Here is a 27175-nt window from a genome sequence, read left to right as displayed (position 1 = left end):
AAGGTCTGTGTAGTTGTGTTGTAGCTCTGTTTCAAAAATGGAGGGATTTGTGGAGGATGTGTCAACAACAAACCCAAAGGCATATAGTGCAAGTTTGGCTAATGTTGTTTTTGTTTTGATTTTTTTTTTTTTTTTTTTTTTTTTTTTTTTACCCTGGGTCCCATGTTGATGGCGTATTTCCACCAAGGTAGAGGTGTCGGTACCTACTAAAAACACTCCTTTTCCAGATCATAAAGGTTGCTGATCGTCCATTTGACTCAGTAGTGTGGCGCTGTCCCAAATTTTCTACAAACTCCAGATCCTTCCCCACTCTCAAGCTTCCAAACATGAGAACTTAGAAGTACGCCTGCTAGGTCTACGAGGGCTCAGTCTGCAAGTCTGAACTTTGAGATTCGACCATTAAATAGTAATACAAAAGAAAAAAAAAATGTGGCACACTAAAAACAGCAATAGCTAAACTTGTTGACATGTATGACTCTGGCTGAGCCTGTCTACAGTGCATGCCTGAGTGATTGGGTCTCTGAATGCAGATGGTGGGGTTTTGAGTAAAAAGACAAAGAGCTATCCAGTTGAATAATGGATTTCACCTTTTTCCCCGGTTCAAGTTTTACTGTTGTCTTCATTTAAAGTTAAGCGATTTAATGTGTATGTGTGAAAATGATGTGCATGTACTGAATGTAGCCTGTGTGTGTATGTAGTATGAATGTTGGGTTTCTGCATGTTGGGTGACCAGTGTAGCTTTGATTCATGTCATCTGTGCATGTAAATAAGTACAGAGTGTGACATATGTATTACAGCTTGGGTGTAAAATGTGTGTGTGTGTGAGTGTGTGTCAGTCGGACCCTTAGATGGAGTCGGCCCCCCCGCCCAGCAGGTCCCCTGGCAGCAGTGAGGCGGGGCTGCCCATCTGGTGACGATCGTCCAGTGCTGGGGAACCCCAGAGGCTACTGCTGGGGTACCCCGCCCCGCTCATCCCACCCATTCCCCCCCACAGGCCCTGCCTTCCGGCTTCCACGCCTCCAGCCCCACCCACCCCGGTCCCATTGCTGCTCCACTGGCTGAAGATGCCCAGCCCGGGCCCCTGGGTGGCGGACTGGTCCGATGAGCTGCCTGTGCTGTCCAGACTCTGCCACCCGGAGCTGGAAGGCCCAGCTCCTCCACTTCCTGCTCCTCCAGCTGTGGATCCTCCATCTACTCCTCCTCCCCCGCTGCTCCCTCCTGCTCCACCTCTCTCACAGTTTCCTCCGTTACTGTTAGCCCCCACCGCGGAGGATGCTGTAGGCCCGGAGCCTGCAGAGCCGGCTGTGGATCCTCCGCTTCCTGCTCCTCCAGCCTGGGAATGTGCAATGTAGCGAGCCACATCTTCCTCGCTCACAAACTCCGCCAAGATGGTGGTGTTACCCAGAACACACCTGGCATAAACAAAAAGTCTCTCAGTCTTAAATGATGTATGGGTTTTCAAGTTTTTTTTAAACCTTCTGAATAAACTACAATGAAGAACTGATTAACTGTTTTACAACAAAACACATGATACAAATTTTTGTTATTATGAGGCAGAGTTTTCATCAGTTATCGCTGTTTTCAGGATTTAATAGTTGCCAAGATAAAATATTATCAAATATAGTGATGACAGTAATGATCTGCATTATTTTATGATTTGGCACAGACTTGAACTGACTTAAGTAAATCAGTAACGAGACACCTCATATCTGGTTTCATAAAAAAAACATACTAAAATCCACCTACCAGCATCTCTAAAGCTCATTGATTAACATGTTATTATATCTTGTTTGTTTGATCCGTACAAACACAGAAGTGTAAAAATGACACTTAATGGTTTTATAGGGGGTTTCTGTGCTCTACCGGGAGTCTCTCCTGGTTTCCTGGCAACTAGTCTTGGTCACGAAATAGTGTTGTCATCACCCCTTTAAAATGGCTTATCATCATTTATAAATTTAAGTTTTGTATAGATTACACAACAGTGAGCTGTGGAGGTGCTGGTCTGCAGACTATTGCCTGTGGATAGAGCCAGGCTGGTCAGCTAAGTAACCGCAGGCTCCAGTTACATTTTCCATATAGACATGAGAGTGATAATATAAAGACGTTCTCAAAACAAAGACTTACATGTGGAGTGCACTCTGGGCTTTGGCTGCCTCCTGTTTGGAGCCGTAGCGAATCAGAGCTGTGCCCTGGGTCAGGCCAAGGTGAAAGGTCAGCAGGGGACCGTGCTGCATGCAGATGGTCCTCAGTGTAGAGCCATCGATCTGCAGGGATATACAAGATGGACGATGGTGAACTTAAATGGAGGAGTGATAGTGAGGTACCAAATTCAGAACAGTGCTTCAATGTGGAATCATTTTTTGTGTGCTCGTTTATGATTAGTGCATGAAGGATTAAATTAGCCTGGCAGTATTAGAGCAGTTACAGCTTCAAAACAAAACAACCAAAACTTAAAAAAGATGTTACTCTTGGTTTTCCCCCACAGCAGTTTCAGTAGTTGTATCTGTAAAAAGTGTGTGTGTACCTGTGGTGTGAGGTTGCTGAGCACCAACCAGCAGCTTTCCCGAGAGCTGCTGTCACTCCAGGTCGAGCCTGCGGGGAGAGAGGGAGCAAAAAGAAAAGAAAATCTGAGTTAGAGTTTTCCAGGTTCCTTGTAAACACAACCCCTCTCTGTTTTTCCCCCTCAGCTTCTCAAATGTAATAAATGATGAATAACTATCCCCGCTGTTTTTAACTGAGGCTTGGCCGCTCTTCAAATCAAATATAAATTGACTCAAGTTCAAAGGAGCGCTCTGTTGTATCTCAGCAATCAGAGCCAGTTGTTTTCATCTCTGGTGGACATTTAAATCAGCTGAATATTTCAACAAGTGCTATGCCTGAATAAGGGAAAGGGACAAGCCTGTACCCAAAACAACATGAAAAACACATTACCAGTGGTGCTGGAGCCACCGCCCCAGCCCCTTCCAGCTAACCGAGGGGCTCCTCCTGACCAAGGGGAAGGTGATGGCTGCTTTTGACTGGCTAGTCCTGGAGGTGGGCGGGACAGCTGGGACTGGCTGCTGCCACGGCTGGCTTTCCAGGACTTGTGTCCGATGGGCTCTGGGGGCCAGCTGGTCTTGTAGTCTGTGTACTTTGCTGTAGGGAGACAGGAAAGTGAATGAGGGAATGTAAATGTAATATCAATATGTAATGATACGAATGTCGTAATCAGGCCTGTGTCATTCGTTACCCAGACAAGATCAAGACAATCAGCAGGTAGGACAAAGACAAGACAGAGACATTAAAGTACACATTGTACAGCGTGGGATTATTGATATGTCACATGACAGGAAATATAACATATATATAACTATATATAACTTACACTTTGAACATTTCTCTAAATAAAGACTTCAAGACAGGGACAACATGAGAGGGAGAGACAGAAAATCAAGACAAAGCAACACACCAGCGCAGTGATGAAACGGTGTGTGTGTGTGTGTGTGTGTGTGTGTGTGGTTACCTGAGTTGTGTGCGTTGTTGAGGGGACTGTCTGAGGCACTGTAGGGCCAGGCACCAGGTGAAGGCAGCAAGGTGTTGAGGGGAGGGGTGGAATCTGCAAACAAAAAGGCACCAACCAACGGTGTTAGAAATTATTTTATCACAACGACTGAAAACTTCTCCGACAAACAGAAATCATACACATTTATGGAGACTTGTTTGTTGGCTAATAAACCTGTAGTTTTTATAGAAGCTGACACAGACCGTACAATAGAGCTGTGTAGTGGGAGGGGCTGCTGGTTCAGGAAGTGTGCCTTTAAATAATATCTTTGATACAGGAAACTCTCCCAGATGATGCAATCATGCTATTGGTTTATGTTATTGCCTCCAGTTTTCATTAATTCAACTTCTTTCCTGAGAATTTGTGTTTTCTCTGTAATTTTGAGCCTCATTGCTGCCATGGAGAAGAGGCCAGAGTGCCAAATTCAACAAACGTCCTATTGCCAACTTCCTCCAAAATTGACTAGCAATTTAAAAGTGAATAGATTTAAGTTGGAGACTGTTTTCTCAACACTGTCATCTTAAGCTTCCAACAGAATTTTACACACAGTGATTGGACGTTTCTTGCAGAAATGCATCTTAGGAATTATAGTTAACGTCTACTTTGAAGTTGTTATGCACAAAGACAGGCGAAGACGGTTCTTAATCTTTTGTACTGGTGATTTAAAAACAAGTTTTTCGTTTCCATTCAAGCAACAAAAATGCTCTGAATGTCAGTAACGTAACATTGTCTCTGGGAATAAGGAAAGGGACGCTTACTTAAGGAAGATGGGGCGTCCAAAATAGCCCCTCCAGTTTCACAAGTCTCTAGCTGAAGTTGCTCCTTGCTAACATCTTCACTTTAGTTTATTTTTTATGAAAGTGAACACAAGTAAAATTTTGGAAACTAAAAAAAAAAAACATAACCCCAACAAGCTTTGGAAAACGAATAATTAAACAAGGAGGTAAATTAACAGCGTCATCAGACAAATGCTTACCTGTATTGTCTTGTAACAACTGGTGCTCAGTATCATTGAGGTTGGGGGACACTGCATTTCCCATCATGCTTCCTGGGGTCATGTAGGGGTCAGATTCAGGGTCAACGCGGTCAATTCCCTTCCAGGGAACACCAGGCTGGAACTCTAAAGAGGGAAAACACATGATGGATGGAAGAAAAACACACTGCACATGAATAAGGTAAAAAATTTAACTAATCGATATCACCATGAAACTTCTGAGATAAACTACTTACATTAAGACAATTGTTTTTTGTATTACAAGTTTTCAGAAATGTTATGTCTAAATATGCAAATGAGGCATTATCTAATTAAATACACTTCCCCCAAGTGGTCTCATGTTGGACTCCACTATGTGTGCTAATTTGCATAAATATTCAGAACAGAAAACTCAACAGGTTGAAAATTTGAGAGAGAGAGAGAGAGAGAGAGAGAGAGAGAGCTTTACAAGATACTTCTGATGACATGGTTGCAGTTTTGCACACTGCGTTACAATGCTTACTTTTGGTGAATTTAGAAGAAATCTACAGACGCAAACAGACATAGTGTAGTATAATGTGTATTTTGGATGTTTTCTTTCCACTAGTCTGAAAGGAGATATGTTAATGGAAGCAAAATAGCTCAAAATCTCAAAATTGAACAGTGCATGAAAAAATAAAAAAAAGAAGATGATTCTGCCTGGCGTGTCTCACCTTAAAAGGAAAGGGTGCATGGAGTAAATATGAGTCACTCGTTAAGAGGAGATGATACTGAACCACGTTCAACACTTCAGCATGTGAAATACTGCAGGTCATTATTCCAACTTCTTTTAGAGTTAGATGAAACACATTCCTACTCAAACACAGACTTTTTTACCTCCCATTATCTTATCTTAAACCCTCTTGGTTATCACTTCAACTGTAAATTGTCACTAACCAGGGGGCCAGCTTGGCGTGGGAGTGGGCTTGGTAACCATCTTTCCAGGGGTGCGATGCCAGCTGTCACCCAGCCCGTCTCCAACCATCATGTCGTACTGAGAGTAGGGCGAGCCTCCTGGCATCTTTATGGGGGTGACGGGACCTGGGAGGTTGTCAGAGAGGGATGATAATTACATCACTGAGCAACAGACGGGTTCACAAATCACCTTGATGTATGACTTCACACCTAATCCCATTCACACTATCTGCTTAAACGCTCATTCATTCCATGTTTTTAATCAAGCACAAGGTTATGTATAAAAGAAAGAAACAAAAGAAAGAAAAAGAGACAGCTCACCATTTTTATGGAATGGGTTCTCAGGGGAGGATGTGTCTGGAGAGGAGTGTCCCTCCATCATCCACTTGAAGCGGGACTGCTGAACTCCTAGGTCCTTCATGCCCCCAGGCCCCCCCAACACAGAACCACCCAGGTCCAGACCTGGAAGGTTCACTCCAGAACCAAACCCTGCTCATAGAAAGAGACACACAGAGAACAGCGGCAAACATGAGGAGGATTATTAAGTTTTAACATTTATCTAGTTAAAGAGCAAAAAAAACAACAACAACAACATTCTTCAACAGGAAATCGAGGTTGAAATATTTCACATCGCTAAACTGATGGTGGGTTAACAGGTGATCTTTGCGAAATGTAGTACACGCACACAACATGGGCATGAGGCCATCTTTAATAAAACCGGTCTGGTAACAATTGCTCACCAGAGTATGGTCCTAGAGTTTTCTGGTGCAGGTCAGCCACAGATCCTGCTAGGCCTGGATGGGGCAGGGGATCAGTCCCAGGCAGTTTAGGACCCCCTATGCCACCTCCACCATGGTGGGAGGGGGAGAGTTTGGAGCTGCCGCCTAAACCCCCGACCTGCTGCTGCTGCCTCTGCTGCTGGAGCACTGCCATGATCCGGGCCAACTAAGGAGACACAACAAAAGAGACAAGAGTCAGGAGCTGGGAGGTGGAAGTAAAAAGGTAACAAAGCAGTGTGTGATATGCGAGGATTACTCTTTGTGCATGCGTGTGTGTGTGTGTGTGTGTGTGTGTGTGTGTGTGTGTACCTGTTGAGGGTCAGCCTGCTGCCGCACATTCGGTGTGAATTTCCTCTGGTTTTGCAGTAGCTGCTGTTGCTGCTGCTGTGGCTGCTGCTGCTGCTGCTGGAGGAGGAGCTGACAAGCCTGAACAAACACAGACAAAATGAAACATAAAATGAAACAAAAGGAGGAGTGAGGCGGCAACAGAGACACGAATGCAAACTGCACAACAATTTTAAAGCTTTACACTGAAAAACCCATCTGTCAACTGAATGCTATGCAGACCTAGTGTCGTTTTCTTTGGCTCCTCTAGGAGGTAATCGTCATTATCTAAATATTTGGGCAGTGAGTCACAGCTTTAACAAAAGTTTGTTTCATGAAAATACATCAGTGTTAGAGACGTTCATGGAGTAAGTTTGAATTAGTTAGTTATATATATTATACCTATATCTTTATCTATAGATAGATAGAGATATATGTTTTCCAACTGTTCAGGCTGGTGAAATCACATCTTTTCTCCATATGTTTGAAATGTATTGTGCTGCTTCTCACCAGTTGAAACTGAATGTGAGGTGGGTAGATGCTGCTGAGCATGGCAATATGCTGGGGGGACAGCTGTGGAGGGAACACACCTCCCCCAACTCCTGCCACTCCTCCCACGCCGCCAACACCCCCCACACTCCCACTGGGAGGGGGCATCTGCTTCAGCACGGAGCCTGGCACCTAGAGACGGACGCAACGGAGGTTCACACCTGTTACCACGGAAACACTTTGGTGCTGTAACCACTAGCAACCACATTAGCTTAGCGTTTCTCCCCGATTAACATTGATTCTCTTTCATGTTCTCATTAGCTGGTGTTAACAAGTGACTTCACCCCAGTGAGTGAATGAAATTGATTCAATTCCTGGACAAGACATGCATTTCACTTTGTATTCTTTAGAGGTGAGCAGGAAACATGATCAATGTTGACCTGAAGAGTGATTATGCAGTCTAGGGAGTGCACTGATTAATAGACGCCATGCAGCCGGCGGGCCATGTTGTGCAAGCTCATAGAATAAAAAAATTAAAAAAATCCACAATTTACACATTACATCAAAACGTTCACAACACAAAGTCACGTCTTTGAAGTTTGCAGCTGGATATTCTGGGTTTGCTTCATTGCAAATTTTAAAATCAATGTGCCTCAGTGTGATGCGCATGGAGCTTCAAACGTCATCAAAAGCAGGTGTCTGCATTTCATTTCCCCACAATAGCTTTTTTGTTTTTCTCTTTTCTTGGCTTTTTTTGAATTGGTGACACATGCCAACACAGGCTGTAAAACATACAGTAAGAGCGAAACCCATGTTGGTTTCCTTTAAGTCTGTGTTTTAGAAGAGCTGAACACCAGCTGACCCTAACAGGAAAAGCTTCAGAAAATTGCTCTTACAAGCAGCAATACAGATGTTCGACATTGCAAAAAAAAAAAAAATTCCAACCTGAAGTAATTGAGCTTTTTTTTTTTACTTGTTACTTAGTTGCAGACATAAACAGTAAAGATGACTCACTCTACAATTGGTTTACACTGACAATCAACCCACATACTTCCTGCGTCAATGCTTAGTAAGAAACATGTCATCAGGTGGAAATTATACTGATTAGCAGAGTAAAAACAAAAGTTAAAGTACCTGGGGTGACAGGAACTGATGAGGCACTTGCCCTCGTATCCCAGGGGACTGGTTTATGGGTGGGACATTTGGCTGGTGTCTTGACTGACCCATCCCTCCACCACTGCCAAAGATACTGTGACCGCCCTGTGATTCATGATGGAAAAATTAAAACTCAGAAAATCCATAACAGCGGGGAAATAGATGTGAAAAAAAACACACTTAAACGGGAGAATGTGACGGGAAAATTCAGGCGCATAATTATCTTACAAAAAACAGAAAACTACAAGAATCTAATGTTAAGATGGCAGGACAGAAACAAGAGGAGTGGTTATCTTACTTGTCTAAAAGGGATAGTGTGGTTGAAGAGGGAATGGGGCTTGTAGACAGTGGGTGGTGAGTAGAGAGAGCAAGGACCCTCCTCCCCAAGGCACCCATCCTGATTGGTCAAAGGCAAGGTCTGTCCGAGTGACAGCCAGGGGAAGACCAATTTGAGTGGTGGTAAAAAGGGGGGGGGCGTTGAGACAAGGAGAAATGGGGCAGACCAGGAAGAAAAGGTAGAATCACAAGAGGAAACAAAGAATAGTGATAAAGGACAAAATGTTATCTAGACACGAGAAAGACAAGAGACAAAGACCGCTAAGGTGGCAGTGGGACGTTACCTTGTCATAGTAGGACCCAGGGTCCACAGGTGCTGCCTCTTTGGAACCAGGTGGACGATAAGCCATCCCGCCTCCTCCTCCTCTTCCTCCCTTCCTCATGTCTCCGTTGTAATCATTCATTCCCATGCCTCTTTTCTCTGCTTCCATCTTCTTTTCCTGGAGAGATCCTGGAGCCAGGTCAATGTTCGGACCGCTGGGATCATCATTCTGTCCAACAGAGAAGGCCGCCATCATGATCATGACCATCATGACCCTGCCACAATAAAACTTGTGTAAAATGCTAAGACATTTTCTGTCTTACCAGCAGACCCATGTTGGAGAACTGTCTGTTGATGGGGTTCATCCAAGAGTCTCCTCCGCCAGCCTTCAGTGGACCCTGAGAGAAAATACAAAGGGTGTGAATGACAATTTAGATTTCACCCGTTCTACAAAGTTTTTAACAGAGAAATTTGCCATATAAAAACCATTGGAAAACTTTTGCTTTTCCTTAATCAAGATCAATTTTCCCCACCAGTAACCCACCTTGTTGTTGGGCTTCTTCCCGGTGTGGCTCTGACCCCAACCCCCGTTGCTTCCCTGTCCCCAAGACGAGCCGCTTCCCTGGGAGCCGGCGCTGTTCCACATGCCACCTGCCTCCTCCTCATCCTCCCAGCTCGAGTGACGCGAGGCTGCCACAGAGCCCTCTTTGTCCCCCCAGCCATCTTGCATAGACTTTGAACCTGCAGGGGAAACATTTCACAGTGAATACCACGAACAGATATGAAATTGATATTAATTCTCATGTTTGTTTTTTGTTTTTTTATTTAAATGAAGCACTAAGCATCCCAGCATCTCAAATGCTATGCACCACATCTCTTTAGGCCAAACTGGCACACCACAAACCTCCAATCGTGAGATCATCAAATCAGACTGTTTTTTTTTTTTAAACCACATATTGTTCAGTTTTTATTTGATTTTCTAACCAGATTTGATGGGGTTGGTAGAAGGGTTTCCCCAGCCTGTCGTCTTCCCTCCAGCATTGTCAGGCTCTCCCCAGCCAGTAGGGGCATCACTAGGCTTTCCCCAAGCTGCTGTGCCATTGTCTACTGTAGGACTAGTTGGAGGAGTACCACCCCAACCCGACGGACCTGAAAACACACATTGACGATAGAGGTTACGATCGAGAAACTTGACTGAGATCCTCTGAGTAAGGACACAACTATTTTCCAGTTCCAACATCTGGACCCCATACATGCAGGCTGAGCCAACACAAACTTTAGTTTACGTCATCTAATGTCCCATGAACTGTTCTGCATGTTTACAAAGGTTACCAATGATGCAGGGGTTTTAGCAATTCATAACAAAAGGGCGATGGTAACTCCCTTCCATGAACGTCTTTGATGAGTTTTTGGCTTGATGTGGTCTGGCTCATCAATCCAAAATCAAAGCATCTTCTCGGCAGTCACAGTATTACCAAGCAAACACACACTTACAGAAAATGCATTTATTTAACCTTGCTGAGTTGGAGGACCTGCTGAAGGCGCAATACTGTGGCTGACTACCGTTACTGTGGTTTTGGAGATCAAACTGCAGAGATAGCAAGCAGGTGCCTGGCTGAAAAACAACTGTATCTCTCATGACTCAGTTGTTGCTTTGTTACACTAAACTACAACGTCAGACTATGAAACGGCTATTATAAACTTTCCAAATAAAGACAGCAGATGCAATTAATGTTTCAGTTTTTCCCCCCCTTTCTTTACTGATAATTTTATAAAACCCAACTTTAAAAAAAATATATATATATTATGGTCAAATTCAGAGTTTAATGTCTTACCCATAGCTGAAGCTTTCCCTGGTCCGTGGCCAGTGTTGAAGTCTCTGTTACCTCCGAGCCCTGCAGCCTGCCTGCTGGGCTGCTGCTGTATTGGAGGTCCCTGCTGCTGCTGCTGCTGCTGCTGCTGTTGTTGCTGCTGCTGCTGCTGCTGCTGGGCCTGACCCTGAACATGTGGCTGCTGGCCAGTAGGGGCGCTGTTCTTATCCCACAAGTTGACTGGCTTGTAGTTGTAATGGGTTGGGTCTCCCCACGCTGATGTTCCATCGTCTATCTCATTCTTCCTGCTTATAGACTGCGGCGAGGGTTCCTCCCAGCCGCTTGGTTCAGATCCACTTCCACTTCCTCCGGGGCCGCCAGGGATGGGCCCCGAGGTCCAGCCTGAGCTTTGGTTCTGATTCTGGGCTTGAGAGATGGGTTTTCTCCCCCCGCCCCCTTGCATAGCCCCTTGGTCCAACGCTTGCTGCAGCTGTGGATGCTGATTGCGGGGCTGTGATTGTTGCTGTTGCAGTTGTGCCTGCGGGCCTGTGATGGAGCCCAATTGGCTGTTTGGCATCTGGTGCATTTTGTTTCCTCCACTCCAATTTTGATGGGGTTTGGACCCCATTCCCCCAACAACTCCCATCCCCCCTCCTCCGCTCCCTCCTCCCCCTGTGCCCCCTGCTCCCCAGGTTCTACGGGGAGCATTATCATCCCAGCTTCCCCAACCACCCACACCTGAATCCCCACCTGAGTTTCCGCCTCCATTCTTCCTGTCATCCTCCCATCCCCCTCCTCCGCTATTTGATTTGGACTCTTGCTCTCCCCAGTCCCTACCTGCCCCAACCTTTTGTCCTGATCCCCACCCACTTCCTCCTCCATTCCCACCCATGTCTTTCCAACCCCCTGCCCCTTTCTCCTCCTGATTTCCTCCCCAGCCTCCGCTCACTTGGTCACCCTGTTTCCCAAGATCACCCCATCCTCCTCCTTTTCCTCCTCTACTACTGTCTCTCCATTCCTCATTCCCCCAACCCTTGGCCTCCTGGCCATCCCCAGATCCCATCCCTTCTCCACCCCAGCCTGTAGTCTTCACCTGCTGGTTGTGTCCTGGTATTACCCCTGACCCCATACCCGGTCCTGTTGTGGTCACTGGTCCAGATTGTGAGATGCCAAGATTCCTCATGTTGGGGCCTGAAGGTGGTGGGGCTCTCCCAGACAGAGAGGCCCCACTACTGCTACTGTTGCTGCTGCTCTCCCAGCCCTCTCCGGAGGACCCAGCAGATGCAACCAGGGAAGGATTGACCCCTGGACCCGCTGATTCAGTGATTTGGGTCCTGGGTCCACCAGAATACTGAGACGAACCACCAAGAGATGATGGGTGCTTTGATGCTGAAGCTGATGGCAATCCACCTTTACTCTGTCCTCCATGCTCATCAACATCCCAGGCCGTGTTTTGTCGGATCTGTGTTTGGCCCCAGCCTGTGTTTGACAGGACCCGTGGGTCCAGATCAGACCGGTTTAGCAGGTTCTGTAAGGCAGCTTCAGCGTTAGGTGCCTGGCGGCGAGGACGACTTTGACTGCTGTTAGGTCCGCTCCCATTTCTGGAATTTCCACCGCTGGATGAAGATCCTCCCCGTGCTCCCTGTCCTCCGACTCCCCCGCCCCACTCCCCAGTTTCACTTTCTCCCTTCTGATTGTCCCAGACTCTGGTCATAGTGGTGGCTGTTGAGGAAGATGAGGAGGTGGCAGGGGGGTTGCCAGCTGTGCTGCCCCCACTACTGCTGCTGTTACTGCTGCAGGCTCCACCCATTCCCTCTCCTCCTGGATTAGCTCCTCCAATACCAGTGGTGCTTCCACCCCAATCACCACCAGAAACTCCTCTCTCCGATCCTACTCCTGATGACCCCCACCCTCCCTGAGATACCCCAGAGGTTTGACTACCGTTTCCCCCAGTTCCAGCACTGCCCCAAGCATTTGCCCCACTAGTGGAACTCGGATAACCCCAACCCGAGGTCCCATTATCCCCTTCAGCAGCTCCGAATCCACCTGTGCCACCTCCTCCTCCGCCCTCCCATCCATCAGTCCTTGAGGCACCCGTTTTGGAGTTAGCTGCAGGGTAAGAAGGCTGGCCTCTCCATGAGGAGGCAAGACTGTGGTCTCCCACACTCATTCCGCCTCCTCCCACACCATGGTCCATTCCTCCCCCAATCCCTTCCCCCCCTGCGATTTTTGGTCCCGCTGATTCGCTGTCCCACTTCCCCCCTCCCATCTCTCTGTCTCTGGATTGCATTTGGTGAAGTTGGTGCTGATGGGTGCTTGATTGATTCACAGATAAAGGTGGGTGACCCCCCAGCACCCCGACTGCCCCACCTCCTAGCCCCAGGGAAGCAGAGTTGTTGGCAGACAAAGACCCTCCAGGGCCCTGGTGATGGAAGGAAGACGGACCTCCTTCCCCTGCAGCAGCAGGCCCATCCTGCTGCACCAGGGCAGGCCAGGCCGAAGGGTTGGCATTTGGATTGAAGTTGGCACCTGGAATCCCACTGCTGCCGTCGACGGGGCCACTGGCATCATGGCTCCCTGGCACAGCGGAGGCTTTGGAAAGTGAGGAGGGCTGTTGTAGCAGAGGCCCAGCTGCAGCTACTGCATTCCCTCCTCCAAGATGACCCTGGGAGGCAGCCGTCCCCCATGCCACACCATTGGACGACTGCATACATTCATTGGGCAAAGAGAACGAGGAAGTGGGTGAGGATTGGTTGCCAGAGGCACTGTTGCTGTTCACAGGCATTCCATTGTTGCTGCTGCCCCCCCCAGCCCTGGTGAATGAAGCTCCTCCCCCATCACTGCCAGCGATGCTAGGCCACTCTTCCAGGTCGTTGCCATCAACAATCACCTTCTCCCTGCCCTGAGAGGAGGTCTGGCTGCCTGAGCTCGCCCCCCACATGGAATTTGCATAATTAGAAGTAGTAGTAGAAGCAGCAACTGATGATGAGGTGAGGGCCAATGAGGAGGCAGCCGCACCAGAATCTGAAAAAGCAATTCCCACAAGAGAGAGACTTTAGGGTCAAAAGGAAGAAACGTTAAAAGAAATGATCTAAACAAACTTCAAATGGAATCAGTCTGCTCTAAATTTGACCTACAGCATTACCAACACTTACCTGAGACAGCAGCCATGTTTGCATTTGGGCCATCCCCTCCTCCTCCCCCTCCCAGCAGCATGGAGGACAGTGGCGGCTGACCCCTCTTCAGTAGCACTTTATGGTCCTGCTGGCAGCGGAATCGCGGCGGCACTTCTCTCGGCATGTAGCGTGGTTGCTGCTGAGACGCCTGGGCTCCGCCTCCGCTACTTGCACTGCTGTTTCCAGCAGCACTGGGGCCGCCAGCGGTGGAGGAAGAACTGGTGGTGGAGGTGGGCTGTCCGTTGGCCACCGCCAGGCGCTTGGCATTGTTGCCGCCCTGTGACGGGGTGGCAGCACTGCCAGGGCCTGAGGTGGCTGGGGATGGGGAGGCAGAGGGGGTGGGTCCAGGGCTGGGGGAGGCAGAGCTGCTCTGTGTGGCAGGAGGCTGGGTAGACGCCGGCTTGGTCAAGTCTGGCACTGAGGGAAGGGCAAGGCAGAAAGAGAAATGGGGGGGGGGGGGTTAAGCATCGTTTAACCAAGGTCATCTTTGGAGAACAGTGCACAGTTAATTTTCTGAAAATGTGAACATATTTTTGGTTTGAAATAGATAAGGAAAAGGAAGATACCACAAAGAATTCCCTGATGCAGATGTTTTGGGTTCATGAATGTTGCTCTAAGCCTTTTTGTTATTCAAAACTACAGTATGCAAATATTGCAAAAGACAGACAAAAATACATTTTAAAACATGGACAAATGTGATAAAACTGAAAGCAACAGATCAATTTTCAGAAGAGAGATAGATGAACTTTGGTGAACATAGCAAACACCTCACATCTATATCTAAACATACACATATACATGACTGTGCTGCTTACCTTTGTTTTTTTGTTCTGTAACCTAAAATAAAAAGAAAATTAAAAAAACACATTAATTGCTGAAACATTCTTTAAAAAGCGTCAAAGTGAGGACAAAAACACATTTCATTTCAAATATCAAACCTCTGTGAAACAACATAATTTGAGAAAGAGGCAAGTATAAGACAGGAGCCAACGTGGGGTTTACAAGAATCAAACTGTGACTGTGGTTAGATGAAGAAAAAAAAAATCCTCTGTGTCTAGGTGTGCTAGGATAATAAATACATCATTCCTCACATTCAGGATCTTGTAGTTGTTGAGACTTGCTATGTCTTAGACGATGTTCTGCTAACACTGACGGATGTAATCCCAACATTAATGTTTGGTCTTCTTCCCATTAGTTCCATTTCACAATATCAAAACAAGGCAACTTAAAACTCCTGCCAGTTTAATGAATTCTTTCAGAATTGTGCTTAATGCAAACTTTTGTTTTGTTAGGGAAATTATGTTGATTTAGTAAAAAAAAAAAAAGAAAAGAAAAGAAAGAAAAGTCCTTTAGTCCAAAGCTTCTTTCTGAATTGCCTTCCCCAAAAAACAACTACTGTGGAAACCGCTTATAGTGATCATGTCTGTCCATGTCAAACTGAGCACTATAAGCAGATGATTATTATAACTAAATGTTTCTTTATCATTAATATTAAGTAATCGAATGGACAGCTTTAATATTTACTGATTTAAAGATAAAATAAACTGCACTATGGTTCTCTCCTGATCCAAGCCCAGTCAGGTCAGGCTGAAAGCATTACACTCTACTCATGTAACATACCTGCTGCTGTGAGAGAACAGGGACGATAATTACGCACTGTAGTCCCAAAACGAAAGCAGACCAGGAACAGAAACGCAAAATAACTCACTGAGCCACGGCAGTGAGGTTATCACATGGCTCTCGAAAGCGCACAGCAAGCGCACATACACAAACTCACACATCACTGAACTTATGTTTGGAAAAGCAGACAGGGGTGGTCGTTAGGTTATTAAAACCTCTTACCAATAAGTTAGAAGAGAGCCTAAACATATGACAGCTTGCAGTAGTGGACTACAACAGTTTTAAATGTTTTTCCACAAGTTGTCCTTCATGAAAAGACCCAAAATGAACACTGTCAGCAGATTACTTGATTACCCTAAGCAAATTATTTAAACAGCCTTTGTATAGGAATGATTCTGTCCCAAGCTTTTTGATCCATATAGGTGGTTGTTCGCCATGATCGCTATAAGCGGTTTCCACATAAATCAATGCAACCAATGACTATTTGATAGCTTTAGATAACACGTGACAATGCTATGAGTACATAACATGACATGTACTCATATTACCACCCAACATGGGACAAAATATAGATGTGAATTAAATACATCAAAAGGACAACTAAATTAATTTTAACAAGTAGAATCTTTTCACATCAAGTTAAGTTTCCTGTTCCAATTAACACAACCAGGATTTACCTTTGCAGATCCTCTACAGTGGTTGGACTAATATTTACATCCAAGAAAAGCTCTTACATTAGAGTCATTGGACCTCTTTCTTTTGCTGTAAATGAAAAATGCTCATAAATACAGCCTTAAAGTTGGAAAATATAAAAACTGCATAATCTCAACTCATCCCAAAAGCTACACGACCCCAAATAAGAAGAAACAGCAGACCTAATCGGAAAAATTACCGCCAACAATGTACTCCAAACAAAATATGTGATTTATTCTCAGTGGTTATCAAACTGTGCTGCAACATGTTTGTTCAATGGTGTTGAATCCAGATGTATGAGTTTGCGAGTCATTGTGGGAAGCAGATGCAAATCATCAATTCCACATAACAAAAATTTAAACCAAATAAGGTTCCCTTGAGAATCAAATTGTTTTTGCCATTTAAAAGCAGCAGTGTTTCTTTGGGCCTGTTACATTGTTGGCTGGCCAATCTGCATGTATTTAAGTTACCATTCAACCCGGCATATTATTTGAACCCACAAAAATCTATTTAATTTTGATTATATTGCTGACCCAGGTATTACTGAGGAGACCTAATCAGCTGACAAGAGGAACATGCTCACCTTCTGAGAGGCTTCCCTTTTCCTTTTGTCGTCTTTTTTCCTTTTCTTGTCTTCCATGAACTACTGCTCCAGTCCTGATACTCCTTTCTTCTAGAGAGAGAAAAAAAAGGGACATGCCAAAATGTTGCCACACATTCACCATTTTAAAAATCACTGCGTGCTTCTTTGTATAGGTATGTCTTTTAACTGTAAAGTAAATGGCTGCTCACAGACTAATAGTTAATGATAAACTACAGCTAAAATCAAGGCAAAAAGACAACATCACAGCTGCTACGTGGCCATGTGAGCCTTCATCCATGTGTTTCAGCAACAGTGGACTACATGCTTGATTGGATAACTCAGCCATCAGGTGCTAGAGCTAAGAATACTGCTAGACATGTGGGAAAAAAAAGCACAGTAATTATCCCTATCAGAAGCATGCAGAATTCTGTAAGCTGATCATACTTGTAGATTCAACCTACTTAGACAGTTTACAAGAGGCTGGATTTAGTCAGCCAACTCATCTAGTCGGCAGAGTGACTGAATATACATGTGGCCAAAGAAACCACCACTGAAGGTTTGAGACCCATGTTTGTGCTTCAATTGTTTGCAAGATGGGAGTGTGAGCAAATCTTCAGGGTTAGGCACTTTGACAGCTATGAGACAAGAAACGTGTGCAATCGAAGAATAACAAATAATGCACTGTCATTAGGATCCCCTATATAAGACCACAGAGAAGGAATGATATGAACAAAACCAACTAACATTATATTTTTGATCAGATGCCTCAATATTGATAAATAGACGATGCTGTTATTTTAGGGTTGGGTAACAAGCTTCAAAGATATTTATGGATTTTTTTTTCCTTCAGAAAACCATGACTACTGTTGATTGGCAGGCACTTACTGTTCTTTTAACTAAGCCTTAACAGTCTAATTGGCTTAGAGAATGTTGTCACTCAATTGTAATGAAGCCAGGAAAGCACGACTCTAAGACAGCAGTATATAACCCCACAGGACGTTTAAGCTCCTAATACCGTGTCGAAATATAACTCGTCTGTTTATTAACTTATAAGAGAACAGACGGTTTAAAATGCATAAACTCACTGAACTTCTGAGCCCTGGTAGTGTCCGTCTTTAGTTGATTTCGTTTTTCCTTAGTCCCATAACATTTCCAAGAGGAAGGAATCCTTGCATCAGGGAAAACGAAACCAACATTCCACCTGAAGCATTTCTGATTTCAAGCCTGGCAGATCAGAAAGCCATGAAGATAGACTGATTATTACGAGCTGTCAGATCTGCATTCAGCTCTGACCAGCTACCCTTCAAATCACTAATAGAAGCTACACCAGCTAATGTTACCCTAGTAGCTCAAAAGCCTTTAGCTAGCTAACCTTACAGCATTTGAAGATCTGAGTTTTCTTGAGCAAAAGGTCGTAAAACCGTTCGTGAAAATCCAAGATACTATGGTGGTCGCTTAAACCGAATCATGTATAAACGGGAATAGCCAACCACCGTCACCCCAATCCTCACAAGTTTATACAAGCGACAATTTTGTTAGCAACCGCTGGTGAAATATTTCGTCGGTGGCTAACATTAAGGAGTGGTTTCTACCCATATTTGAAAAACACGCAGACACAAAACAGCGCATACATTATCAAGTTGAGGTTAACGATACCAACCTGCGTGAGTTTGATAACTGCTCTGTTCTGTTTACACAACGGTCCTAAACAGCAAATACACCGAGCCCGGAGCCACAAACCTAGCTCTGCTAATGCACAGCCACAAATACTGCTACATCAGTGCTAATGCTATCGGATGTTAGCTAGCTCGGTAAGCTAAGTTACTTACTGACAGCGGCTACAAGTAGCCGGGCTAACGGCAGCGGCATTGTATTTCGTTAACAAAATCTGTTGCAGTCATTTCGCATGCATACGAACGATGGCACGGTAAAATGCTTAGAAATGTTACACATATCCAGCTACTCACCTCAAGAATCACATATGAAGAAAAGCTAGCGTGCTAGCTAGCTAGCTTAGCTAAAGTGCTTCAGTGCGATTTTTTTTTTTAGCTTTTTGAGGCATTCGTCGAGGCTACAAGAACAGCGACGCCTGAGCGGATAGTCAAGTAAGTGGCAGATGATGAAAATACACGCGTAATAAGCTACTGGTTTGTAAATAAGTACTAACGTTGTAATAGTGTAAACCCTAATGTGCAGAAGAATTTAAATTTCAAAGCGCTGTGGAGTCAGTCGGTTGACGGGCGGCCATTTTGCTGCTCAGTATGAAGCGTCTCCAATGGCTAGGCTGTGGCAGCTGCGTGGAAGCTCTCTGACTGGCTGAATCCTACCGAGAGGGATGCATAAAAGACTCTTTTTGACCTTCATAAACTTTTGACTGTCAAACTTAGCACGACCATATATGCTACGTAGGTCAACAGTCCACCCAAACATACCTTTTAAAATAGCCACTGAAGTCATAAACAGAAAACAAAAGTCAGCACCTTGCAGCGGTTTGCTAATCCATAAACGCTGCTCATAACTTTAACCTGATAGCATGGGGCCGAGAAAGAGAGGAGCAAGGAAGAGGAAAACTGAAGAAGCTTTGGCAGAAGAGAAGGAAAGAGAGGACACAGAGGAGAAGGAGGCTGATGAGAGAGGAGACAGGAGGAGGAAGGACCGTGGAAAAAATAAGAAATACATTGGAGCTCATGTTGGCATTCAAGGTAAGGTCTAATGTCACCTCCAGAGGTAATGAAAAGACACACATTCACTCACTCCTATTTTATGTGTCTCCAGGTGGAATATGGAAAGCAGTGGGGTCCTGCACAGAGATGGGTGGCAGTAGTTTCGCCCTGTTTCTGGGCTCCCAGCGATCATGGAAGAGGCCCGCACTGGACCTCACAGCTGCTGCCAAGTTTCGGGAGCAACTGTCCCTGCAGGGGTTTGACCCGGCTCACGTCCTGCCTCATGGGTCCTACCTGATGAACTGTGGGTCTCCTAAAGAAGGTTTGTCATGCACTGATGGATTGCGTCTTGTGTCGGTTATTTGCTCTTTCCAACTGTGTCTCCCCCTTCTCTTCTGACAACCTCCTCCTGGTTTGTGTAACGTGTTGCACCCAGAGGTGTTTGAGAAGAGCCAGGCCCTGCTGGTGGATGAGCTCAGCCGCTGCAGCGTCCTTGGCCTCAACCTGTACAACTTCCACCCCGGCTCCTCGCTGGGCTCCATCACCACTGAGCAGTGTGTGGAGAAGATAGCGGGCGCCATTAACCACGCTCACCAGCAAACACCTGCTGTGGTTACAGGTACAGGGGGTGGACAATATAACAAAAACACAGAGTACTACGAAGTATCAGCGCAGTAAATATAACACCTGGAAGTTGTTGGCTGTCAGAGCTGTTGATACAGCTCAAGGGTTATTTTTCCTTCCTGTTAAAAACATACATCTCTTTAAATGTATTTGGTCCCGTGATGATGAAGGTCAACCTGTGACTGCTGTTCCTTTTTACTGTTGTTTTTTTGTGATATCTTTGAGACTTTTCTTGTGCTGTGCTACATAATTTAGTTTTATTTGTGACTGATGCATCTGCAATTCATGGTGGAATTACTGTAAAACATAATTACAAAGCCAGCTACTCCAACAGGACATAGATAGATAGATAGATAGATAGATAGATAGATAGATAGATAGATAGATAGATAGATAGATAGATAGATAGGCACTTTATTTATCCCCAAGGGGAAATTCATGTTCAGTTGAATTAGCAGCATGTTAACTTTAACAAAGATCACTATTATAAAAAAAGATTTTTCAATAAAGACAGGAACTTAGAAGATGAGAATGAGGTCAGATAGTCAGTGTTGCTGATGTGGCAGTTGCAGACACTGCAAAATTATGTAATGTGGCAAGGGAGAAAAAAGTGTGAAAAAAATAAAACAGCAATGATACATGGTAAACACAGGAAAACTGCATTAGCAAAGAGGAACAGAAACCTCACTAGCACTGACTCACAGACACTTAAATGGGATATTTTCCCTACAACACTTCAAACTACAACCTAAAAAAATATCAGCGTTTTGATGATCTTGTCAAACACTGAAAGCTTCACAGAAATAGGAAGTTACTGCAAGGCAATGTTTTATTGAGCGTTTGAATCTCAATGCACACAGAATTAGTTAGTGGGTTAAATTCCTTCGCATGTAATAAATTAATTTAGCCTTTAATATGTTTTGAACCTCCTCAGGAGGATTAATGTTTTACTGTCAGAAGTCAATTATTTAACATCTATCAATCAGCAATCATCACCATCTCATATGAAACCATTTCACCTCAGATTGACCTTCGCATTAACACATAACTTTGCAGAACTGCTGCAGGCTTGACACCGCTGCTGTGCATCACTTGTGATTCATGGCACCAACCACAGTCTTTTTGATTCACATACCCCAAATGCCACTGGTGTGACAAGAATACACTGCAGTGGAATGCCTGCAAAAACACTGAAGCAGTAGCAAACAGTGCCCTCAGGCTGTGCTTCAGCCGCAAACAGCAGCCAAATCAATCTCGTATGCGTATCAGGTGTTGTAGCAGGACGAGGGACACATGACTTATTTAAATGTAGGTGTCAAATTGATGCCGCCTTCTTTTCTTTTGCCCTCCTCGGATTCAGTGTTGGAGAACATGAGCGGACAGGGCAGCACGGTGGGTGGTCAGTTCTCTGAGCTGAAGAGCATCATAGACAAAGTGAGAGACCAGACCAGAGTTGGAGTGTGTCTGGATACCTGCCATGCATTCGCAGCAGGTAAGTGAAACCGGAGATTGACCTTTTTTTTGTCCGGCAAAGTCAGAAGAAGACGGTTAGTCCCTATCAACAGGCTGGTGTGCAGCAGCATTCCCACCAAAGTTAACACAGTCCATCAGTCTATGTGCATTTAAGTGTACAAGGGAAAACTGACATAAACCTAAAAATCTGTTTGATATCCAAACATAAAACATGGCTGCTTTTGATTTGGCCAATGGGGATCTTCCAAATCGGCCTCCTGTTGTTTTCTTCTTCTCTTCTTCTTGTCTTGGCAGGATATAACCTGGCTGCAGAGGGAGGAGTGAAGGCCATGCTCAATGAGTTTGACGAGGAAGTGGGGCTCCACTATCTCAAAGCCATTCATCTCAATGACTCCAAAGGTGCAGCCAGGAAAATAATAGTATTTGTTGTTTTTCTGAACGCTAACCTCTTGCATGTCGGTTGATAAACCCTGTCTTTGTTGTTTCCATATCGTGATATGCAGGTAAACTGGGCTGCAACCTCGATCGCCACGAGGACGTCGGTAAAGGTCACATTGGAATCTCTGCTTTCAGAGACATTGTTAACGAGCCCAGGCTAGACAACATCCCTCTGATCCTGGAGACACCTGGGCGGTAAGATAACTGCTATCTACTATCACCATTTGATGTAGTCAATGAAAGTTTGGTAAGATTGTCAAGATTGTCATTGTAACACGACTGTTATGTCCTTTTTTTCCCCCACAGGCCAGGATTCGAGTATGCTGAGCAGATTGAACTCCTCTATTCCCTCTGTGAGACAGAATAGAAAATGCACTCACTAACGAGTTAGCACCGCTAAAGCGAACCCTGCAAAGACACATCTCAGGTGTGTTAAAGAGGACTGAAGCTTTTCTCGAGGACCAAAGAGGATGAGTGGTGGAGGCCGATTCTCCGTAAACATGCTCCGAATTTTTTCAGTTGTTAATCACAATCTGACAAGTTTCAACAAGACATGTGCTTCATCTCTGACTGAACTCTAGTTGAATAAATGTGTTGTTGACAGATTTTGAGCTGTGGGGAGTTGTGTCGTTCAGCCTTTAGAGGGCAGCACCATCACACACATGCAACACAAACCTGACGCGAGCCCCTCACTGCTTTTGGTGTGAAAGGGACGACGCACGCAGGCAGAGGTGAAACATGTACAAAAACACAACTTGCATTCACATTTTCATTGGACTGTCACTTTTGTAATGGTGCAGATTTTGATTAATAAAACCTGATATAGTTATTAGTGACTTTAATTTCCTCATCTGATCTGGTAATATGTGATTATTTGCAGAACACAGGTAAAATACAATGGACACAATATATTACTTATATATATTATATATATATATATGCATCATGTTTATGGGATATATTATGAAATGATGCATGTTTTCACCTGTAATGTCACCAGGATATGATGAGAATGTGAAATCTCTCAAATGGGACTATTTCATGAGCTTGGAAATGATGCTGTCGTCACATGTACATCTGTATCTAATAGACAATTATCATATGTCCATATAGAGTGATAACGAGCCCTTACACCCCCCCCCCACACACACACACACACACACACTCACACACACACACACACACACACACACGCACGCCACCCTCATCCATAGTGAGTGCTCACATTCCTCTACAAATTGGTCCAGCTGTCGAATACCAACACTTTGGTGCAGCTGTTGACCCCTGGGAGAACAGCAATTGATTGTCACACCTACTCTAACACCCCATGGTGCACATAAACATGCGTGTACACAAACACACACACACACACACACAGGCACACAGAGGAAAACCAATCCCTGACATTAAGACCTGAAAACCTACAGCTTTTTTTTTAACTTGAGACTGAGGCTTGAGGATGTCAACGACGGCAGAGACAAAGAGAAAAAGGGGGGGTTAGGGGTTATGAGCTGTTTATGTGTTGACTCCATGGCAGCACTGTGACTCATTATACTCATTATACACATCCACACACAAGTTTGATCGTGTTTCCTTGAGTTCAATGCTCTAATGTTCTTAAACCTTTGCCACAATTAAATGTGTTTATCTCACATAGAAGATTGAACTGACAGTAGTAACAGTAAAAAAAAAAAGAAAGGGGGGGGGGGGGGGGGTGGGATCAGGTTAACAGTAACGTTTTGTTCCTTACATTATCTGAGTACTAAGACTTTAACCTTGCCCTTCTTACTCTTTTGTTTACACGCAACATTAGTCATCTTTGAATTTGAACTTTAATCTGCTGCTGCAAGCATGGTGGATAAGAGTGTAGAGTGAAGTGTAAAGTGAGAGCGGGTCCAGACACTGTGTCTTTCAGTATGTTAACAGAGACAGGAAGTGGAGGTGCCTGGCCCAAGAATGTCTCTGCTCTCAGGTCCCACCCACAGGAAATGCCTGTCCAGCCTGTTTGAGTCTGCACTGACGGAAAAGAAGTCTCCTTTTCGGCGTAGTCTGATTTTGTGACGGGGTGAGAGGATGGAGGGAGTTTGAATAATGAGGAGGCGGGTCCCGGTGCTTGTATCCTCTGTAGTTTAGATAAGCCGATGTCTGATGGTTGTCAGAGGTGTCCTGGTGATCTGGTTGGGTCAGGGGTTACAACCCAGGGAAGCTGAAGACTAAACAGTGAATGCACATTCCTGGACTCTTAAATTAATCATTTGCTGAAGGAGGCCTGTGGGGGAAAACACCGATGGGAATATAAAACGCCCCTCCGTTCTCTTAATTGTTTTAAAATGTGTGGTATTAGCTGGTTGTGGTGTAATATGTGCCCATGTTTTGTGAGCGCTCGTCCAGACGTTTCTTCTCCTCTTTCTCTGTCATTACAATGTGCTGCGAATATTTTCCACTGCAGCCTTAAGCCACTGATCTAATTATGCAACTTTGTAAATACTTCCAGATATCTTTGGTTAGACTAGTTCAGTGTCTTTCCAAACTCATGTAAAAGGCTTGTGAATTGCTAACTGATGATCTCTCACTGGGCTCGGTTTCCATCAGACTCTTGGCTTCTGCGGGAAATGGACACAGGCCTTTAATGAGCTGCCAAAGTGAAGATGGAAACGAGTCTCAAACTGTTCAAATGAAGACATTGTGTGTTTGTCCTCAGTAGCTCAAAGAGGGGAAAGAATTAGACCTGCGCTTGCGTGCATTCACCACAGTTTGCATTATTTAATTGTACGAAAAAGCTTCTGTGGATAAAACCTCCCGACGTCTCCATTCTCCCTGAGAAAGAAAATGATTAACTTGTTAGCGCGCTTGCACAAACTAAACCTTCGCTCTTGGTTTTTCAGTCCCTCAATCCCCTATTTTCTCCTCATTTATTTTAGCTGAGGGACACGCAGCTGCTCAGTGAAACCACACTCTTCGACTGAACAGCTCCACTGGGACAATTGCAGGGTTTTGGTCACAAGCACTTGAGACCGAGCCATGGGAGGGTGGTGTGTTCACTCCCAGACTCCCCTGCAGTCCGTCGAGGGATTTTAACTGGCAACTCTCAGGTCATAAACCCACCTCACTTGACCTTTAGGCTGCTGCTAATGAATGTATAACTGCTGTTTTAAGAGGGATATAAGAAACGTTACAGCCATGCTTTCATAACCCACCAAATCACTCACAGTCCTCTTATTCGTTTCAGACACAAGCTGCAGCAAAACAGCTTGCGTCACTTAGGCCATGTTAGAGTGGAGCATTGTCTACAGGAGATGCTTTTGATTAAAAAATCAAATATGAACATGACCCAAATATAAAAGTGTATGAACGAAGAACCAATGATAGATCGTGATGTTCGAAAAAATACATCACGTGTTTTCAATCCCTCAGCATCTCACCAATTTGAAAACCTGCTTGTGTTTATATTGTTATATTGTTTATACGATTGTGGTGCAAGCATAATCTTTTATTTTTATTGACTTACTCTTTTGATTAGAATTTATTATGGTTAGTATGTGCACAAATGCAGGCACTTAATGGCGGGGAGAGGCCAGTGCTCTGAATTGCAATGAATTTCAAGCTTGGTGCTCCTTTTTCACGCAGCATCCCGACAAACACATTAGTGTGTTGACACAAGAATATTTGGTACCACTTTGCAATGAGACGCCCCTTATAAAGGATTTAGAAACGGTTTATAATTAGGTTATTAATTCGGTTGTTAACACTTTCTAAGTCACAAATAAACAGTTATTAACACAGTTTTCTTACATTGATGCAGGCAAGATAAAGTTAATGACAAGTTACTAATTTTTATAACTGGTAATAGAGATTTATTCATTTATTAATATGCCAAACTTTTTGAAAATTAATATGTTGACGGTGGTTAATTGCTAGTATCTTAACAAATATGTGATGAAGCAGCAGGTGCAAACACTGGATGATGGAGAAAACAAAGAGCACAGTAACCAATGAGATATGAGGCTTAACAGTACAGATACATGTGGGCTCACTATTTGGCAAGCAACAGGTCACTGTTGCCCTCTTTAATCTAATGTGTTATAACAGCTTATAAATGATTCATAAAGTGTTAGGAAGATAATTAATAGTTATAAACCATTCATAAATCCATTATAAGAGGAGTCTTACTGTAAAGTGGTACCGAAAATGTATATTGAGTTAAACCAGTAAAGAAAACTGCAAAAAGAAAGAGAGAAAGACAGAGAGAGAAATGAAAGAGAAAGGACTGTATGCGTGGCTCTTCTGTTCCAGTGCGGCTTGAGTTGCAGGCCGAGCCAAACTTTACCCGTCTCTATACCCACAGTCTGACTGCTCCATCTGCCAGCAGTTCCTAGAGGAGATGCCACACACCAACACACTCACACTCACACACACACACACACTAACACACAAAATCCTCTGTATCTGTGCACTCATGCTCCTACAAGTATCACAAGTCAAATACATACACATGAACCAAAGCGCTCAGAAGAAATAGGAGCTGAAGGGCAGGGTGGGGTCCATTCTGCTTCCTCAGCAAATCCTTTATTTCTGCACCTCGGCAGCAGCGGTGCAGGCATCGTGTGTTACCTTTGAGATACCCCCCCCCCACACACACACACACCTCACTGTGACGGGAAAAGAAAGCGAGGCCGTGTGCATCTGAACGCCGTGTGTATTTTAGCAGACCCCCGCGTGGTCGGACCGTGTGGGTATCTTGCGGCCTGAGTGAGAGCGAGTGGATGTGGCTATAAACAGAAAGGCTGAAAAGGAAGGTTTATGACCAGTGGGCACCGTGAAAAACGCTGGAAATGACAAACAGTTTTGGAGAAGGAATCGCCTCCTCGCCTCCTCAGCGAGGTCACAGATATATAACATCACTCTCTATATAAGGAGACCTCGCTGCGGTTCCTTCTCTCATTCCTTCCATTTGTCCTTCTCCTCTTCTCTCTCCGCCCCCCTCCCCTCCTTCGATCCCTCTCTTCCCGCTGGCTCGGGGTGAGGAATGCTACCCAGTGGTGGCTGGGCACCGGGCCACGAGGAGACAGGCAATCACAGCAGCAGAGCAGGGAGAAGATGAGAAAAAGAGAGACGCTGGAAAAGAGGAAGAATGAAGGAGAGTTACAATAGAAGAGTGTTGGATAGAAGAATATCATAGACCAAGAGTGCTCACTAGTACAGTTTCTTTTTTGTTTTTTATTATTTTGCTCTCCACGAAAAAAGAAGCAAAAGAAAAACTTAGTTGTTCATAAAAAAAAAC

General features: G+C 44.6%; 2 protein-coding genes across 3 annotated transcripts; one reads left to right on the top strand and one right to left on the bottom strand.

Annotated features, from left to right (window-relative positions):
- Positions 1-157: 157 nt before the first annotated feature.
- Positions 158-18738, bottom strand: LOC111219986 (trinucleotide repeat-containing gene 6B protein-like). Its single transcript, XM_022742883.1, has 22 exons — positions 18664-18738; positions 16697-16783; positions 14616-14637; positions 13780-14217; positions 10649-13648; positions 9798-9962; positions 9358-9554; positions 9137-9211; positions 8836-9042; positions 8514-8633; positions 8195-8320; positions 7082-7252; positions 6557-6673; positions 6209-6413; positions 5790-5957; positions 5451-5594; positions 4518-4661; positions 3503-3595; positions 2932-3135; positions 2525-2592; positions 2125-2264; positions 158-1412 (listed from the first exon to the last, which is right to left on the bottom strand). The coding sequence occupies exons 2-22, from the start codon at positions 16751-16753 to the stop codon at positions 845-847; spliced, it is 6429 nt and encodes a 2142-aa protein (XP_022598604.1). The 5' UTR covers positions 16754-16783; positions 18664-18738; the 3' UTR covers positions 158-844.
- Positions 18508-22497, top strand: LOC111219987 (probable endonuclease 4). 2 transcript variants are annotated; one of them, XM_022742884.1, is made up of 7 exons: positions 18508-19398; positions 19472-19681; positions 19796-19978; positions 21344-21475; positions 21751-21855; positions 21960-22089; positions 22201-22497. In XM_022742884.1, exons 1-7 carry the CDS (start codon positions 19230-19232, stop codon positions 22259-22261), a joined length of 990 nt encoding a protein of 329 aa, XP_022598605.1. In that variant the 5' UTR covers positions 18508-19229; the 3' UTR covers positions 22262-22497. The 2 variants fall into 2 exon arrangements, with proteins under 2 accessions (XP_022598605.1, XP_022598606.1); XM_022742885.1 differs by lacking the exon at positions 19796-19978.
- Positions 22498-27175: the final 4678 nt, after the last annotated feature.

This window comes from Seriola dumerili, unplaced genomic scaffold (assembly GCF_002260705.1).
Source record: "Seriola dumerili isolate Sdu_G_001 unplaced genomic scaffold, Sdu_1.0 BDQW01000068.1, whole genome shotgun sequence".
In the NCBI taxonomy this organism is placed as follows: Eukaryota; Metazoa; Chordata; class Actinopteri; order Carangiformes; family Carangidae; genus Seriola; species Seriola dumerili.
The sequence above is the reverse complement of the archived record's forward strand: the minus strand, read 5'-3'. Positions and strand labels throughout refer to the sequence as shown.

Bases quoted from the DNA above. Each gene is read 5' to 3' on its own strand.
- LOC111219986 (XM_022742883.1), bottom strand. From the start codon at position 16,753: ATGGAAGACAAGAAAAGGAAAAAAGACGACAAAAGGAAAAGGGAAGCC. The intron at 13,649-13,779 runs GTAAGTGTTGGT...TTGCTTTTTCAG, and splicing joins AAACATGGCTGCTGTCTCAG to ATTCTGGTGCGGCTGCCTCC. The intron at 2,593-2,931 runs GTAATGTGTTTT...CTCTCCCCGCAG, and splicing joins CGGTGGCTCCAGCACCACTG to GCTCGACCTGGAGTGACAGC.
- LOC111219987 (XM_022742884.1), top strand. From the start codon at position 19,230: ATGGGGCCGAGAAAGAGAGGAGCAAGGAAGAGGAAAACTGAAGAAGCT. The intron at 19,682-19,795 runs GTTTGTCATGCA...TGTTGCACCCAG, and splicing joins CTGTGGGTCTCCTAAAGAAG to AGGTGTTTGAGAAGAGCCAG. The intron at 19,979-21,343 runs GTACAGGGGGTG...CCTCGGATTCAG, and splicing joins AACACCTGCTGTGGTTACAG to TGTTGGAGAACATGAGCGGA.